Below are 18,461 nucleotides of genomic sequence, written 5' to 3'. Positions count from 1 at the left end.
TCCATCCATCCATCCATCTATCCATTCATTTGACAAGCATTTATTAACTTTTACTCTGTGTCAGACACTGGGAGAACAAAGGCAAAAGCATAAAGGTCCCTTCTCTCAAGGAGTTTACCATCTCTTGGTAAGGAAACAATCTATATTTAAGTAACTTGTATATGTGTGTGTGTGTGTGTGTGTGTGTGTGGACACATACATATATGTGTGAGTATGTGTATGTATATGTATGTGCACATATACATGTGTGTGTGAAGTAAAACCAGAGTAATTTCAGAGGGGAGGGCACTGGCAGCTGGGGAAGGAGGAGTCAGGAAAGGCTTCATGGGGGAGGTGGCCCGTGAGCTGGGCTTTGAAGGAAGCTGGGGATTCCAAAAGGCAGAGGTTAGGACGGAGCACGTGTAGAAGACAGACAGTGCAAAGTCATGGAGATGGGAGATGGGATGCTGGCTGTGAGGCACAGCTGGGCCAATGGAAACAACTTCAGGGTGAGGAATTCTGGGAATGAACATGAGTGTGTGTGTGTGTGTGTGTGTGTACCTGTATGCATGTGTTATGTGGTATATACACATATATACCTGACACAGTCACATACTAGGACTAGGTGAGACATGAGAACTTCTGGTGGGACTTTAGGCCTCTCAAGTCCCTCCTCTGTTAGTTTCCCTGTTAGTTGCCGCGACCCCCCTCCAATTTCTCTTACCACTTGGCCAGATCAGTAGAAAGATCCCATCATGCCGGCCCGTCTCCTGGACCAAAAGTGTCTTTTCCCCATAATTTCCCCTCCCTCTTAAACTGTAAGCTCCTTGAGGGCAGGGACTGCCCTTGCCTACTTTTCTATCTGGTGCACCTTGCAAACACTAGGTGTTAAATAAACCCCCGATGAATGAATGACAAGGACCCCAGGATGGAGGGGCAGAGCTGCTCACCTGGACCGTCTCCTGGGAGGCCAACAGCTCTTGCTCCTTCTCAGCCATCTGGACGACAAAGCTCGGGTCCCCCTGCATGGCCTGGCTAGATGCAGGGAGAAACTTGCCTCCCCTAGGGGAGCCGAGGCGTCCCCTCAGACACACACATGCGTGACACCCTGACAAAGCCATTGGGCAGCCACGCACCCTTCCGTCCCCCACTCCCCCTCCCAGTTTCCCTCGGCACCCTGCTTCCTCCTTCTAGTCCCATTCTCTCCATCTTTTCCGCCTCGCGCTTTTCCCTCTCTTCATATCCCCCTTTCTCCCTCGGCCACCTCTATCCCTCCCTAGCCCAGACATCTCTGGAGGTCAAGGTGAATACTGAGGCAAGGCTGGGGAGCCTGGGGCAGAAATCCCCAATGCCCTGCCTGAACACTGGAGACAAGTGGCCACTCACAGGAGGGGGAGGCTTTACCTGAGCTGCCCAGCTTTCTGGGGCTCCACGGTGCCACCCCCTGGGGTCTTCTGGGAGAAACCTGTGTGAGGAAAAACAGGCTGCGTGACAGAAGTCTGCTGGCTCTTCTCCATAGGGGTCTTTTGGGAAGGGGTGAGGGGAGGGGGAAGAGGTGCAGAGCACACACACACACACATGCACACACGCACACATGCACACACACACGCACACACATGCACACACACGCACGCGTACACACACACACACTGCATCCTGGGCCAACTCCAGGCATCCTGATCTATATCTGGTCACTGGACCCAGTCGTTTGACCTCTGCCTCAGTTTCCTGGGATAATATTGTACCTCCCTACCAGGGTTGTTGTATCGAATGATATAATAACTATAAAGAGCTTAGCACAGTGCCTGGCACATTGTAAGTGCTATATACATGTTAGCTATTTATTATTATCATTCCTCACCAGCCCTGGGATCCCTGAAGGTAAGGATCATGTCTGCCCAGACAGACTAGAGATGCCCTGAAAACAAGAGCCCTGGCCCCTCTCGCCTCAGAGCCCAGATTCCCAGAGGATGTGAGGCAGAGGGGAGGAATTTCCATCCTGAGAATGAAGGCACGGGAGGATAGGGACCTGTCCTGTCCACGCCCGTCACAGACAAAGGATGCGTGAAGGCTCCGTGAGGCAGATCCTCTGGACGTGACCTCTCCTCGGAAGGGCAAATGCCTGGGCACATGCAGGCATGCTGATTCCTCTCTTTCATCCCTCCTTTCTCCCACCCAAACTGAGGTCCCATGGGATCGAGTGGCCTGGCCAAGGTCGCCCAGGGAGTCAAGGACGCTGCTAAAGACTAGAATCCAGATCTCCTGCCTCCCGGCCTGGTGTTGGGCCATGCTGGGACGCCAGCGATCAGGGGACCCCAGAGATCCAGCCCAGGCGCAGGTTAGGGAAGAAGAGAGAGGATGACAAGAGAAGTGACCTTACCCATATCCATGTAGTTGCTGCCTTCCTGGAGACTCAGCACCTGTGGGGAAACATACACAGGGTCCCACCCAAGTCGCCCTGGGCAGAGGAGCATGACGACCCCTCCCTCCCCCATCCTTGCTTGTGGCCAGGAGGCCAGGTTACAGGCCCAGGGGCCTTTGGACTCAGGGCCTGGAGGCTCCCTCCCCACTGAGACCAGGACCACAAGGCAAAGTCCGTTCCCCACCCCCACCCCGAAACCCTAAGGTTGACTCCAGACACCCTGGGCCCCCCACCCTAAATAAGCAAGGGGTTTTCCTTGAGTGGGGAGAGGATTAACCCTCAAACCATATTTCACAGGCAGCCTGTAGTCTGCCAACATATAAGGCCAGGGAGGCCTTGCGCAACCCGGAAGGAGGGTGGGGGGAGGATGGGGTCCAGGGCATGGACCTGAGATGAGCCAACCCCCTGTTTTCTTTGCTTTTTTTCCTCCAGCCTCTGCCGCAGTGGGATCAACACCAGTTCCACCACTCCCGGGGAGCACTGGGCAATCTTCTGAATCACATCCTCAGGGACGGAGAAATTCAGCTTGTGCAACACCTTTCTGCAACAGACCAAGATGTTGTCACTTAACCCCGATTGCCTCACCAAAAAACAAAAAAAAACAAGATAGGAGAGATCACAAAGCCTCAAGTATCCTGTGGCCAGCAGAGGACACCCTCCAAGTCTAGGGGACCAAGCCCAGTGGGCTCAACGCCTGTCTGCTGAGGTCCAGCCTTGCTAAGGACAGGGACGCAGACTGGCCACTGGGGAAGGACAGGGCTGGCCCCAGGGACCCAGAACCACCATTTAGGGCTTTAGCAGCTCTCCGGTCCAATTCATCCCCAAGGAAGGACCCCGGCTCCAACACACCAGACAAGTGTGCCAGCCTATGGCAGAGGGTCTTTATGGACCAGGAATCCATTGCATCCAAAATAACCCTTTCTCCTTTTAGGCTACCCTCACTGTTATCATTGTTGGAGGCCCACTAAGATCCCCAGTTCTTTTTCAGACAAACTGCTCCCTAATCATGGTTCCTCCACCTTCTACTTATAAAGCTGACTTTTTGAATCCCAAAGTTTTTCTTTTCCTGACATCAGGCCTCAACTGACTTCTTCATCCCTTTCCCCCTTTGCTTCTGGTCCTGCCCTCTAGGGACTACCAAATCCCTGAAACTCTCTTACTCCCTGCCCCCTCCCCCAATTCTCCAGGCTAACCATCTGGAGTTGCTTGAATTTACCCTCATGTGGCACAGACTCCAATCCCTCTACCGCCCTCCGGGCTATTCGTGGCCTTCTTAAACAATGACTCCCAGGGTGGTCTAACCCAGCAGGGAACAGAAAGACCACCAGCTTAGACCTCAAAGAGAAACGGCTCTTAACACAGTCCACGACCAGATTCGTTGTTTCGGCTGCCACATCCCACTGAGAAGCAGTGTGGCCTGGTGGCTAGAGAGCAGGACTCAAAGCCAGAAAGACCAGGATTGGAACCCAGACTCAGACACGTTTACTGGCCCTTGCCGTGTGATCCCTGAGCACGTCTTTTAGCTTTTCAATGCCCGGGGCAATTCTCTAACCTTATAAAGTGCAGAAGAGGTGCTAACCTGCATTGGTAGTAGGACTTTCATTCTCTGGGAATTCCCCATCCCACTGTAATCCCAAAACAGAGTTGACTCAAATTGATCTTGCAGTCCACTAAGACCTCCCGTTCTTTTTCAGACAAACTGCTACCTGACTGTGGTTCCTCTCTCTTGTGAGAGAGTACTTGTGAGATTGATTTTTTGGAACCCAAAAGGAAGACATTCTAATTATCCCTACTGAATTTCATCTTATTAGATTGAGAATGCTCTAGCCTGGCGAGATCTTTCATTTGGTGTATTAGCTCTCTCTCCTGGTGTTGTGCCAACTTGTAAAACATGACCAGATGAAGCACTCTCTTTATAGAGAGATATGATGGACTCAAGATTAAGGATGAGGCAGACATTTTGGGACGTGGCCAATGCAGGAATGTGCTTTGCTTGTCTGTGCATATTTGTTAGGAGAGCTGGTTAGTTTGTTTTTTCCTCCATGGGGAGGTGCTGGGAGAGGAAATGAAAGGTTGTTAATTGCAAAAATTAAATTTAAAAAAAGATACAGCCCTTCAATATTAGTTGACTAAATGGTGATTTTTATAGATTTTTTTTTAATAGAACTGGATGACTTAACTAGTTTCACTTCTGGGAAGCCAGGCATTGAGGCAGAGGAGAGAAGTTTCTTCTAGGGGAAGGGAAGAAAAAGCTATAGACTTCAGCTGCATCTTTTGTCAGGGGGTGAAACAAGGCTTGAAATAAAAAGCAAAATGTGGCTTATGATTTATAATTTCAATTGGAAAAAGGGATCAGCAGATGGTTTTCCTGCCATCAGGCAAGGTCACAAGAAGGTAACAGGATGGTATCTCCTGTCCCTTTTTAATCTCTGGGGGTATGACACTTGCTTAAGTATACCCTTCCAAAAGAGTCACAGTCTTCTAAAACAAAATAGACTCTTCTCTAGAACACATATGAGGCTGTTTCTTTTTTGGCCCAGATAGACTTCGATCCAATCCCTGTGGGGGACTTCCAGTGCTCAAACTCCTTCCTGGAATCTATCAGCAACTCCTCTGAAATGTGAGGCCCTGGAGAGTTGCCTGAAGCATTGAGTGGTGAAGTGATTTGCCCAGGATATGTCAGAGACAAGACTTGAACCCAGATCCCAAGTCTTCCTGGTCCAAAGCTGGCCCTCTATGCGCTACCCCTATGCTGCTGACTCTGAAAAGCCAGACTGTTAGGCCTAAAACAGTCCCTAATTTGGCTGTGAAGACAAAAAAATTTGAAATCCAAATGGTGGTCCTCTGTACTGTTAATGGGGGCCAGATAATCCAAAACAGCAGATGGATTTTTTTTTAATCCAGTTTGCTCTGAAATGCATCCTCTGATTTTTTTTCACCCAGAAAACAGTAGTACCTTCCCAATTTTGCTTGCCTGAGACAAATGGGTTGACTTTGTCTAAGATTCTAACAACAGACAGTGGAAGGCCAGAGGTGGCAGGGAGAGAGTGACCAGAGAATCCTGGGAGATTGAGAGAAACCCGAATGACAACTTTGTCATAGAATGTCCACTCGAGAAGGAGGGAGGAGGGTACCCCTCAGCCCTAACTCCTCTGACCCCATTCCTGCTTCATCCACAATCTCCTCCCAGCTGAAGGCTAAGCTTACCTATTCAGGTGAATCCAATTGTTGATTTTCTGCTGTACAGAATTGGCTGGAACATAGTTATGCATCTCCACCATCTTGGGGAAGTAAAACTTCACCACCTCAGCAGCCAGGACTGGAGGGGACACACAAGGACAGGTGAAAGAGAGAGACGTAGACAGAGGGGAACCCCATGGAAGAGAGGGAGGATGAAAGAGGAGAAGATTAAAGGACAGAAATGAGGAGGGGAAAAGAGAGCTGCAACAGAAGGCCAATGGGCAGAGATATTGAGAGAGAGACAGAGAGAGACAGAGAGAGACAGAGAGAGAGAGAGAAAGAGAGAGAAAGAGAAAGAGAGAGAAAAGAAACAAGGCAAAAGATTGTAGGGGGGGACAAGAAAGGAGGAAGAGGAAGATGGGGGATGGAGCAAAGGGAGAGAACAAAGTAGGAGGAAGAAAGGAAAGGTTGGAGGAAAAAGAAGAGTTGAGGAGACGAAAGGAGGGGAGTGGGAGGAAGAGAAAATCAGGACAACTCTTTCAGGCAGGCATAGAGCTCATTCCTCTAAATAATGTCAAGACTGACAAATGGAGAAACTGAGGCTCCCCAGCTGGGTAGTAAGAGCAAGGCAAGGTGGTCACTGGACACCCAGTGGCTCCCAGCCAGAGAACAGCCTTCTCCTCTCCTGCCTACCCCAACCCCAACACACCAAGAGAAAGGTGGAGGACAACGGTCAAAGGATTTTTTTTTTTTGGAGCTAGGCAATGGGGTTAAGTGACTTGCCCAGGGTCACACAGCTAGTAAGTGTTAAGTGCCTGAGGCTGGATTTGAACTCAGGTCCTCCTGACTCCAAGGCCAGAGCTCTATTGACTGTGCCACCTAGCTGCCCCTGGTCAAAGCTTTTTGTGGGGTGTTGCTATGGCAGTGGCTGGTTGAGGGGATTGGCAGTGAGGTGACACTGCCACCTGCTGGCCCCGAGCTTTCACTTCACCCTGTTTTCCGGGAAATGTCCTACTAACCTACAGAGCTTAATCAGGGCCATTCCCCGTCTTCTAGGTCGGGCCACAGGCTTAATGGGCCAAGAGTCAGACCATGGCTACTCTCCCTTCCCAGGGAAGGATCCCACAAGGTGAATTTCCCCTGCCCCAGCCTCTCTAGAACAGTCAACTGACGAAGAAGAGTGTGAAAAGCTAAAGGAGGTCCCCAAGCTTTCCCCCCTACCCTCACTTGTCTGAGTCACTTTCAAGGGCACCACTCCCAATCCCTTGGAAACTAGGCTCGAACAGCGAAAATGGGAGCATGTGAGACAGAAGAGGACAACAAAGGGGCCAGTCAGAAGGAAATAGAGATGGGAGGGATGGAGGACAGAGGAGAGAGAAGAGGGAGAAATGGGATGGTAGGACAGGCATGGGGAAAGAGGAATCCAAAGATCATCGATCATAGCTGGAAGGGACCCCAGAAGCCATCTTGCAGGGGAGATGGGCTGAGGGGTAAGGGAGAGAGAGGGATGGATGGATGGATGGATGGATGGATGGATGGATAGATGGAAGGATCAAAGACAGAGATGAAGAGAGATGGAGAGATGGGGAAAGGGTGGAGAAGAAAAAGGGATGAGAGTTGGATGGGTGTTAGGGAGAGAGCTGAAGGGAAGATGGAGGACAGGGATGAAGGGAGAAGGATGGAGAGTAGAATGGGTAGCAGATGCATAGACTAGAGGGATGTAGAAGGATCTGGGGAGGGGGAATAGAGGACAGGGAGGCAGAGGTGATTAGAAGATGCATGGAGAGGTGGACAGGGGAATGGATGGGGTGGGAGAGACAAATGGGAAGGGTGGAGGACAGGGATGGAGAGAGGGATGGCAGAGAAGGAAGGATGGCAATGTAGGGCAGGGACGGACGATAGGAAAGCGAGAAGAGAAGGGACATGAACAAAGGCGGACGGAGGGGGAAAAGATGGGGGGTCAGGGATAGAGAGAAAGATGATGGAGGGAAAGGGATGGGGAAAGGAACTGGTGGGGGCTCAGAAAATGAAGCTGGAAACAGCTGGGGAAGGAGGGGGGTCTTTGGGTGCCTTCCAAGGGTAGGCTCACGCCTCAGTCTCCTGGGGTCCAACTGGAGGGGTGGTCCCCATATTTGGGGGGCTCCCGCCCGGCTCCGGCCCCGCCCACTTGGAATGCTGCCCCGCCCCCACCCCAGAGCCCCCAGCCTCACCCCCGTCACTGAAGTCCCGCGAGAGGTTCCGCTTGGGCCGGGACAGGGGGATGTTGTCCACCCACAGGTACAGCTGGTGCAGTACCTCCTCGTCCACGCCGCCCGCCATGAGCGCTCACGGCCCTCCTACCCCGCCCAGGTCGCGGTTCCTTCCCCAGCCCCAGTCCCGGCCGTTCAGCTGCCGTCCCCAGCGGCCGTCGCTGCCTGCTGAGCCCGAGCCTGGAACCCCTCCTGGGGGCGGCCATGTTGTTTACGTTAACCATGGCAACCGGGGCCGCTGCCCCAGCCCCGAGGCTTTTCGGGAGTTGTAGTTCTCGATGTGCCCGCCCCTGCCCGGAGCCCCGACCAATGGGAAGGAAGGAAGCCAAGGGAGGCGGAGCGAGTCTTGGACTTGGAGCAAGGAGGGGCGTCCAAGACCTCGCAGCCCAAGCCAAGACCGTCCTATACTGAGGGGGCTTAAACCCCAAGCGCTCTGACCCAAATCCAAGGGGTTACCAGCTCCATGAAGCTGAAGGAAGGAGGGCAGGTGAAAAAGAGAAGCCCTACTCCCCCTCCCCCTCAAAAAAACCCAAAAACCTTCCCCACTGGCTTATCCCTGGTGCCTGAAATTCCACCATTAGAGCTTTCCTCCTCTGGGCTAGGGAAGATCCTAATTGCCTTGACATGGATGAACCCCGGCAGCAAGCACGCACCACTGAGATGATGAACACAAGGCTGCATTTTGGTGATGGTGGGTAATAAAATAATAATAAATACCTGAGATTTTATGGGGACAGAAAACGCCCTTTACCAACGCCAGGCAGTGCCTTCTCTGCGGATCAGTCTTGAGGAATTGCCTAGAGCCTGGCCAGGAAGGGGGAGGACTAACATTTCCAGGCTTCTTACACCTTCCACCCACCCCAAGTACTGTGATCCAGACCCTGGCCCCCTCCTTATTCCTTGAACAAGGCACTCCATCTCCCGACTCCAGGTATTTGCACTGCCTGTTCCCCACGCCAGGAATGCTCTCCCTCCTCATCTCTGCCTCTGGCTTCCTTCAAGTCCCCACTAAAATCCACCTTCTCCAGGAATCCTTTCCCCACTCCCCTTATTTCTAGTGCCTTCCTTCAATTGACTATCTCCAATTTGTCTTGTCTGCAACTTGTTTGTTCTAGTTGTTCGCATGTTTAGAATGTGAGCTCCTTGAGGGCAGAAACTGCCTTTCTTTGTATCCCCAGCAGTTAGCACAATGCCTGGCACCTAGAAGGACCTTCATCTTTACTGATTGACTAACTTGAAAGTTTGCAAAGTCCTTTACATAAATTATACATTGTCATTGTCCAAACTGAAAAGCACAGAGGACAGAGAATACCAGGGCTGGTGGGGACCTTGAAACAGAGAACGGTGAGGAAGGGACCTTAGAACACAGAATGTCAGAGCTAGGAGGGGCCTTAGAGCTTTCAATGTCAGAGCCTAGAGGGACCTTGGTAAAGAGAACACATCAGAACTGGGAGGATCATCCTGGGAGAGACCTTATGCCAATTTAGTTAGAATACTGTAGATAGAAGGAACCTTGGAGGTAATTTTTGCTCAAACCCCTTTCATTTGTAAAATGGGGAAACCGAGCAAGGTAGGAAAAGATGTTGACACATGGGGCAACTGCCCCAGGGGGGTGGGGTCAAATGGGGGTGCCTCAATAGGAGAGCCTGGGCAGTGAGGGCACTAGGAGGGAACCCCAAAAACAGTCTGAAGTTCACAGTTTGGCCATGGGGCAGGATGTCTGAAAAGGGCCCAGAAGGACCAGCTTTCTCTCTCTCCCCAAAAATGGCAGTTGTCAACCCCCATCAAAGGGAATTAGGTAGGCAGAAACTAAAAAGTAGGATGGGGAGAGCAAGGGGGAAGCATGGAGTTCCTCTGGAGCTGAACAGCACATGAGAAGAAGGGAGGGACAGGGTGGGACCTGCCAGTTGGCTTTTTTCTCAAGGAAAAAGGGAAGCAAAGGGACCGGCGATGAGCCAACTCTGCAGACCAGAAATGGGGACCGAGTGACTTTCCTGTTACCCAGTGACTTCCTAAGGAGGAAGAAGTGAGGATGGCTGACAAGCTGGCATCAGCATGAGCAGAGAAGAACCGCTAGGAGAGGCCTACCCAAAAAGCCCACCCACCCCCATTCTACCGGTTAGAGATTCACTTAGATCCGTACATTGACCCAGTGATAGTGACCATCTCCCATGGCCTAGCAGGCCAGGCATTTCTGCCTCTATGTGGTTTCTTAATCTAGAGCTCTAGCAGAAAATGATGCCTCGGGCAGGAAGTTTTGCTGGGGACTTTGGAATGTGGGGCACACTCAGGGTAGGGTCAAGAAAGGGCAGTTTTAGTTCCAGAAAGGAGGAACTTTAGAAAGCCAGAACCTCCTGGTCTGGGGGAGGAGAGGATCCCCAAATCAGCACTCCCCCATACGACCCCAGGCTTCAAGGCCTTCCTGTTTTCCACAGAAAGTTCCTCCCCAGCCTTGGAAGGGACACCAATACATTCAGAAGACCCGGACTGGTTCCATTGCTTCCTAGTGGAGCAAAAGGAACAGGTTCAAATTCTGGATCTCACTGGGCCTCAGTTCCCTCCTCTGCAAAATGAGGATGCCGCTAACTCAGCTTGGCCCCAGAGAGCTGACAGACTGGAGCTGGAAGGGCCCTTCCATCCTCAGCAAGTCTAGTGCCACCATTTCTCTTTTTGGATGCGGAGACTTAACGAGGGAGGAGGTCACAGAGCTGACAAGCCACAGTCAGGATTTGAACACGGGTCCTCCGAGGCCATTGGATTCAGCATGTTTTGATGAGGGGACACGCTTGGCAAAGGGGGCAGATTCCTACCAATCACAGCAGCCCCATTGTGGAATGGGCCACCTCTGAAGGTCTGCCCTTCAGGAGACTTTCAAACAAACGTCAACAGTTGCCGGAGAGTGTAGAAAAGGTGCAAGCGTGGCTTGGAGTAGCTGTCCTGTGAACCCTAAGGTTCTGTCATTGGGTGACCTCTTCCAGCGATCACAGTAATATTCATAATAATAGCAGCTGGTATTAATATAGTGATTTAAGGTTTTTAAAGCATTTTACATCCACTACCACATTAGATGCTCACAGAACCCTGGGAGGTAGGTGCTATTATTATCCTTATTTTACAAATGGGGAAACTGAGGCAAACAGCAGTTAAATGACTTGCCCAGGGCCACACAGCTAATGCATCTGAGACAGGATTCAAATTCCGGTCTTCCTGCCTTCAAATTCAAAACTATCCATATGCACATTAAGTCATTTTTACCCCTCTATGAATCAGTTTCCCCATCAATAAAATGGGGATGATATACTACCTACCTCATAGAAGTGTCTTGAGGTTCCAATGGGATATTAGCAGGTGGTCCTACGTTTTCAGCCTGTGTTCTCCAATTGATCACACAAACCAACTTCACCTGGTGTCCTGAACACTTTGGGTCAGTTCTGGTGCAGCCAATAGACCCCTTAGTCAGTCTGAGGCAGCCTAGGAACCCCTGGATTGGTCTGGTATAGCCTATGGATCCCTGGTCAGTCTGGTGCAGCCTCTGGACCCTTCCTCAAAATAATGGCTTTTTAAATTCATAACTGAAGGGAATGCTAAATTTCAGTTAAAAGTCATTAAAAATGAAGATGTAATTTCTTTCTCACACAAGTTCAGAGATCCCTAAAATGGATCCCATATTAAAAACCTCTTATTTCAAGCTGGTTGGGACCAGTCTAAAATCCTTTTGTTTACAGCTGAGGAAACTGAGGCACACATAGAAATGACTTGTTCAGTCCCCCAGCTAATAAACCTAGAAGCAGCTAGATGATTCGGTAGATAAAAGGGCTAGACGTGGAGTGTGATTCTGGACAAGTCACTTAACCTCTATATGCCTCAGTTTTCTCATCTGCAAAATAGGGATAATAACCTCCCTCCCAGGGCAGGAAACTTCCGTTAGTTTTTCACACTCTTCTCTTGACTCTGGCCTCTTCAACTTGGCAACAACCCTCCGTGGTCTCATTACCAACACAACCTTGTTCTCCAGGACTAAGATGTACTGACTGATACTTGAGGGGTTTTTGCAAACTTTAAAACATTACAGAAATACCAGCTGTCATTACTAATTGCCTGAGGCAGGATCTGAACCCAGGTCTTTCTGATACCAAGTCTACTGCCCTACCTGTAGGGTACACATTACCTTGGCTAGGGCCACTTGGTTGAAGCCGGGTCCTCTGATGCCAAATCCAATTTTCTTTCCCATGATATCATACTCCCTAGTCCTTCAAATCAACCAAGGCTGGGAAAGGGGAAAGCTGCTCCCCAGCCCGCAGGATGACCCTAGAGTCTGTAAGGGTCAGGGGCTGGGCATCAACAGTCCTAGTAACTCACACTTCAACAGTCGCTTCAGGAGTGTGAAGTATTTCCTCACAATGACCCTATGGGATGGGTGGTATAGTATTACCCTTATGTTCACACCGGCTGAGAGGTAAGTGATTGGCCCACAGTCATACAGTATCAGGGTGGATTCGAACCCAGGTCTCGTCTCCAGCTCCAGTGCTCTTCCCACTATGCTATTAAACCACAGACACCTGGCCCCCAAGAGAGGCCCTTTGTTTCTTCCTGCTTCCTCTTTCCCAGCAGAAAATGGGAAGTCCCAGAGCTCCCAGAAAGAGCTGCCTATAAAGTCAACGTATTAGCCAATGACCCAATCACCAGCTTAGCTTTAGAGATGGACACTTACAAAGTCTCTGACCAACTTCACAGTTTGGTAGCGGTCCAAGAGCAAAGCCAGGAACGTTTCCTAGGACAGGTCATCAAAAGCAGGGGTGGTACTGACCCATTCTGGAGGAAAAGGACCCGAGTTCAAATCTCAGCTCCACTATGACTTATGTAACCTTGAATAAAGCAATTTAACCTCTCCACCTATTTCCTTCTCTGTAAACCTAAGAGGCACGGCCCAGGGGTAAGAGGTAAGGTTCTAAAGTCAAGAAAACCTAGAATCATCTTCTGCTTTAGATGATTACTACCAGGGTGACCTTAGGCAAATCACTTTCCTTCCCCGAGCCTCAGCTTCTTCATCATTAAAATGGGGGGGTTGGAATTATGCAGCCTCTGAGGTTAGCTCCAAATCAACAATTCTCTGAACCTCTTCTGAAGCAGGGAGCTCTTCACACTCCTCCTCCTGTGCTTAAGCTCCCTGGGCCTCAGTTTCCTCATCTGTAAAATGAAGTAGCTGGACTACAGTGGCCTCTGAGGTGCCCACCAGCTCGGGATGTAGGGTCCTGGGGTGTGAGGGAACAAGGCCTCCCCGTCTCAGGGTGTGGATTAGATGACTTCTGCCAGCCCTTGTTTTAGCTCTAAATGATTCCACACTTATAATCCCAGCAGTCCCAACAAAGAAGCCTCCCTGAGTGAACCTGAGGTCATGATGAGGGGGAGGAGTCGGGTAAGGGGGAGTAGGTGTTGGGAGAAGAGGATTCTAGCCACCCCCAACCACAGTGAGCACATCTACCGGAGCACAGAAGAGAAGAGAACCCTGTTCACGGGCCAAACCCCTGAAAACCTGCCAAGTAGCACCAGAGAAGCAGGCAAACCGGTTTGGGAGAGGGAGCAGCCTGGCCTCCCGCCCAGCCCCTGACCCCCCACTGGCCTCCCCAGAGTAGGTGCAGAGAACCCGGGGGGGGGGGTTGGGAAGAGCAGGGACCTTAGAGATTATCCAATTCAGCCCCTTTCTTTTACAGATAAGGAAACTGAGTCTGGAAAGTGACTCAGCCCAGGTCACACAGGTACTAAGTAGCAGAGGCCACATTCAAACTCAAGACGTCCGATTCTAAAGCTATGACTTTTTCTGTCTCTCTAGACCAGAGAGGAAGGCAGTGAACCAGCAGGTCCAAACTGGAGGCTCGGCTGGCCACCACCCAAGGGCAGAGAAGACAATCAGTCCTCGGAGCTCCCAGGCTGTTTAGGAAGGTTACAAGAGAGTCAGATTTCCAGTGGACTTTGGCAGGGAGAGCCCGGACCAAAGGGGCTGGTTATGCCCAACCCCTTCTCCCCACCCCCACCCTCCTCCTCATGTAGACTTGCTACAGGTAGGACAACAGGGGCCGCCTGGCTGGTGGACTAGAGAACTCAGACCTCAGAAAGACGTGTCTAACACAAAGCCTTGCACAGTGGCACTTGATAGATAACCTGATGAATGGAAAAGCATTGAATCTGGCTCTGTGACCCCAACCAAGAGATTTCGTCTGTCTGGGCCTCAGTTTCCTCATTTGGAAAATGAAGGGTGGGACTTCAAATGTCTCTTCCAGCTCCGTGTCTTCCGGATAGCTTTTCCCTCTTCCTAGATGGTACGTGGGGTCTCCCCCATTAACAGGCACTGCTTGAGAGCAGGAACTGTGTTTTTGCCATTCTCTGCATCCGGGCTCAGCACAGTGTCTGTACACATATAATCAGTGCTTACTTAGTAAATTCCCATTGACAAAAAAAAAAGGCTGGGGGGAGTGGAGTCGCTGGCCCAAATATTAAAATGTTAAACCACAAAGTCTTAGTTCCTAGAAGCCTTCGTTCCCTCTGGCCAGGCACCACAAGATGTGCCCAAGCTGCTGGATGGATCTAATCTGAAGTTGAACAAACTTCTGAAGTCACCTGAAGGTCTTTCACACCCTCCCACCTCCCTTTCACACTTCTCTTGACTCTGGCCCCTTCAATTTGGCAACTATCCTCTGTGGTCTCATTACCAGCAGGTCTTTGTACTCCAATGCTAAGATGTTATTGACTGATAAAGGCTCCCGAGGGATTTTTGCATTCTAACAGAAAACCCTGCACTAGCTAAAGGAATGAATCTCTAATGGTAAAATTTCAAAGATTATAATAGGCTCATAGGAGAGATGGGGGTGGAGACTTCCTTGCCCCCACAGATGCCCATACATAAAGCTAACTATGGCCCCTATCTACCACAAACACTCAGGGGGCACTCTATCTTTCTTTCCTTCTTCCCTGCTCAGCTATAACACTCCTGACTTGCCCAAGGTCACACAGAGAATAAGTGCCAGAGAGACAAGTCTTGAACTCAGGTGTTCTGAACCGAGGGTTCTTTACTCGTACCCAGATGTTCCGCCTTTCCTAACTGTAACCCAGACCTAGCTGATTTGCACCCCCACCCTTCAAGGCAGAGGGCATTTGCAATTACTTTCCCCTTCTGACCTCAAATGAAACTTGGGCAAAGACCTTCTTTCCCAGATATCCAAAATGGACTCAGCTATACCAAATACAACCTCGACACAGCTTTCCCACACGGCTGCTGCCCTCCTCCCTCCTCGAACCTCACACTCCTGGATCTCCACCATTAGCAGCATGGCCACGGAGAGGGGACTGAGGTGGGAGAGGGGCATCCCCAGAAAAAAAAGCCCAAGACACAAAGGACATCACCCCTCAGCTGTCAAAACACCCAATCCCCAGCAAAAGGGGATCGGAAGGGTTTATTGAATTCAGACTAGGAAAAGAAATAGCTGGAATAGTTCGACCCGACCAGGGACCACCACCACCCTCCCTGCAGGTAATGACACCTCCCCATCCCCCTGTCAGCTAGCAACAGTTTAGGGAAGGTACCATACAGAGGGAGAAGGGTGGAGGAGCATGGGGGACTAGGCAAGATGTGGCAGCTTTGGGATCTTGTTCGTGCCCAAGAGAGAAACAGAGCCCCCCACCTCCTTCCCCTCACACCTCAAGGAAAGAAACGCTTGGGACTCAGCCAGTCTCCCCTGCAGCAGCGGGCCATGGGGCCCTTCAAGGGAGACAAGGAGTCCAGGGGCAGGAAGAAATGAGCCCTTGGTTTGAAAAACAAATCTATCAGAGGACAAGGAGGAGCAGTCTGGAAGCCAGCTCCGGGGAGGCGGGCACTGTGCTTCTCTCAAAAGCTTCCATTTGGGGCCGAGGGGCCCCTATGGGCACTTTAAAAAAAAAGATTCCCTGGCAGGCAGGCTTGCTGAAGGTTTGCAGCTCTGGGCCTGCTGCCATGCTGTTTCTAAGTGCTTTCTCAGGGGCCACCTCTCCAGGCCCCTCTGAGCCCCCTTCCCCAGGAACCCTACTAGGAACGGCCCCCTTCCCTAGTGCTGAATCTCCATGCAGAGTGTGAAAGGTGAGAGATCAAAGGGACAGGGTAGGGGGGGCCTACAGACCTTGGCACCCTCCTACCCACCAAGCAAAATGTCTCCGACCTGACCCCTTCCCCTTCCACCAGCTGCCCCTGCAGATGGGACCCTGCTGGTCGGTATTTGTAGGGCACTTCGGGGTGGGGGCCTGCTCCTAAGGGACCCTCTCCACCCTATACACAGCCCTGCCAATCACAGCAGGCATTCTAGCCCTGGGGGCAGCTGGGGAAGGATGTAGGGAAAAGGTGAGGAAGGAGGGGTAAGGGAAAGGCAACAGGAAGGCGGCTGCGCTGACTCCAGCCTGTCTCCCAGGCCTAGCTCCCAGGTAGACACATGGCCTAGCCCAGTTCCCAAAGGGTGCAGGGGTGTGGGGCATTACCTAAGGAGGATGAGCCCCCAATGTTGGAAACAGTTCCCCACCACCATCACCACCCGGTCCCTGAAAGAGCTGCCCTGGAAACCCCATACACGTGTCAGGGCTGGGATGCACCACGGCCAGTGTCCAGGGACCCCAAAAAACGAAACAAAAAAAGACAGCTTATCAGGCTAAGTTCTGGTGAGCCAGGGCTCGGGACGACGTCTGTCTGGCGTGATTCTTTCTGGTCACGTGGACCAAATCATGCTCCAAGTGGAGAATGTGGCTCTGGACCCGGTCATCGATGGGGAAGGAGGTCAGGTACCGTTTGACCATGGCAAAGTAAGCCATGGCCTCACCGAAACTGGGCACGGGCACTTCATCGTCGTCGTCGTCGTCGTCATCGTCGTCCTCATCGTCGTCGTCGTCATCCTCATCTTCCTCATCGCTCTCTGACTCCGAGTCCTCCCCAGCCTCAAGGAGCTGAACAGCAGGGCCCCCCTGCTCATACTGGGCTCCATAGGCCACAAAACTCCCGCCCGCGCCCCCACCGCCTTGGGACCAGTCGTCTGCCTCTAGCCCCTCTGATGAGCTCTCCTCTTCCTCCTCTTCCTCGCCTTCCTCTACCTCCTCTCCCTCCTCCTCCTCCTCCTCCTCACCCTCTTCCTCCCCTTGCTGCTCTTCATCCTCATCATCTTCATCATTGTCCTCCTCCTCCTCATCTTCCTCCTCTTCCTCCTCATCACTCTTGAGAGTCACATCAATGTCTGGTCCCGGGCCACCCCCGAACCCGGCCTCTCGGAAGCAGGCAGCGATGTCTGCGGGCTCCACGGCCTCCCACGCGGCAGCCACAAAGTGCAAGGCTTCGGTGAGGCCCAGCTGCAACCGGGAACGGTCGTGGTCCTCCAGGGCGGCCATGGCTTTGAGCAGCAGTGCCTGTCGGTAGTGACCCTTGACCTGCTGGACAACACCCCGTTCCAAGGGCTGAAGGGTGTCCGACGGGAAGAAGGCCACCTGAACATGCCGCAAGTCGGAGACGTCTAAGGCTGGGGCGGCCGGCCGACTGGCCAACAGCAGGATCCTGCGGGACTCGTCCGCCATGCGGGCATCCAGGGCCTTTAAGTACTTGGCTAGCTCCTGGGCAGTGACGCCACCCTTGGGGTTGGCAGTATAGTCACAGGGCAGGCCGGCCCGGGATCCCTGGGGCTTGGCCAACTTGCCCACCACCAGCGGGGGAAGCTTCTCGCTCCCGTCTGCGTTGGCACACAGGAGCACAACGAGCCTCTCGGTGCCCCGCCGGGGGCTGGGCCGGGCCTCCCCTCCGAGGGCAGGGGCCTGGTCGGGTAGGAAGTTGTACCACAGACAGGTCTCCGTGGCATTGAAGACGTCCTGCGAGGCGTAGCCCTCGGCCAGTGCGGGCAGCTGCTCTTCCCACCATCTCCGGCCGCCGCCGCCACCGCCGCCGCCGCCGCCGCCACCGCCACCATCCGCCGCTGGCGCCGAGGCCGGGGCCCGGGGAAGAGGAGGCGGCTGGGCAGGGGCCGAGGGCTGGGCCCGGCTCTTGGTCACCCCGTTCCTGGTCATGACCCCGTGCCTGCGGCGGAAGCGGTCCAGCCAGCCGTTGGAGGCCGTGAAATCCTCCATGCCCAGCTCCTCGGCGATGCGCAGCGCCTTCTCCTTGAGGATGATGCCGTTGACGGGCAGGCCGGCGGCGCGGATCTGCTGGAACCAGGCGATGAGCAGCCCCTCCAGCTTGTCGTAGGGCGACAGCTTGTTGGTCTTGCGGCAGGTGGAGGCCACGCCGAACTTGCGCTCGGACGCCAGGATGGCTCGCTTGTTCTTGAGGATGGTGCTCAGCGTGGACGGCGGGATGTTGAAGCGCCGGGCGATCTCGCCCTTGCGGAGGTCCGGGTTCTTCTCCACCTCCTGGATGATGTAGGACTTCTCCCGGAACGTCAGCTGCCTCCGCTTGGGGCCCATCGTGGCCGGCCCCCTCCCCCCGCCCCGGGCCCCGGGCCGGCCCCGGGCGGGGGCGTCCCTGGGGCGGGGGGAGCCCCGCGGCCCCCCGGACCGACGCCCGAGACAAAGCGGCCGCGCCGGCCGGGCAGAGGCGCGGAGCCGGCCCGCCTGGCCCCGGCCGCGCTGGCCGCCGCCGC

The 18,461-nt window shown here is 52.9% G+C and overlaps 2 protein-coding genes across 6 annotated transcripts in view; both read right to left on the bottom strand.

Annotated features, from left to right (window-relative positions):
- The window catches only part of SPEF1 (sperm flagellar 1), a 9,958-nt gene extending 1,341 nt beyond the window's left edge, over window positions 1–8,617 (bottom strand). For 3 of the 5 annotated variants that reach the window (XM_027846126.1, XM_027846124.1, XM_027846127.1), the window contains exons 1-6: window positions 7,792–7,946; window positions 5,609–5,720; window positions 2,789–2,942; window positions 2,360–2,399; window positions 1,384–1,444; window positions 930–1,041 (exon numbers count right to left, since the gene is read on the bottom strand). In XM_027846126.1, coding sequence (XP_027701927.1) covers window positions 930–1,041; window positions 1,384–1,444; window positions 2,360–2,399; window positions 2,789–2,942; window positions 5,609–5,720; window positions 7,792–7,900 — 588 coding nt within the window. In that variant the 5' untranslated portion in view covers window positions 7,901–7,946. Of the gene's footprint in view, window positions 1–929; window positions 1,042–1,383; window positions 1,445–2,359; window positions 2,400–2,788; window positions 2,943–5,608; window positions 5,843–7,791; window positions 7,947–8,547 lie in introns of those variants that run through there. The other 2 variants (XM_027846129.1, XM_027846125.1) reach the window with 2 other exon arrangements.
- Window positions 8,618–15,231: 6,614 nt separating this feature from the next.
- CENPB (centromere protein B) lies at window positions 15,232–18,316 on the bottom strand. Its single transcript, XM_027846150.1, has one exon. It carries the CDS (start codon window positions 18,283–18,285, stop codon window positions 16,492–16,494), a length of 1,794 nt encoding a protein of 597 aa, XP_027701951.1. The 5' UTR covers window positions 18,286–18,316; the 3' UTR covers window positions 15,232–16,491.
- Between the last annotated feature and the right edge of the window lie 145 nt (window positions 18,317–18,461).

The sequence above is a fragment of the Vombatus ursinus genome, unplaced genomic scaffold, assembly GCF_900497805.2.
Source record: "Vombatus ursinus unplaced genomic scaffold, bare-nosed wombat genome assembly UNPS02015066.1, whole genome shotgun sequence".
NCBI classification, from domain to species: domain Eukaryota; kingdom Metazoa; phylum Chordata; class Mammalia; order Diprotodontia; family Vombatidae; genus Vombatus; species Vombatus ursinus.
Note: the sequence above shows the minus strand (reverse complement) of the source record. Positions and strands in the feature narration are given on the sequence as shown.

Bases quoted from the DNA above. Each gene is read 5' to 3' on its own strand.
- CENPB (XM_027846150.1), bottom strand. From the start codon at position 18,285: ATGGGCCCCAAGCGGAGGCAGCTGACGTTCCGGGAGAAGTCCTACATC.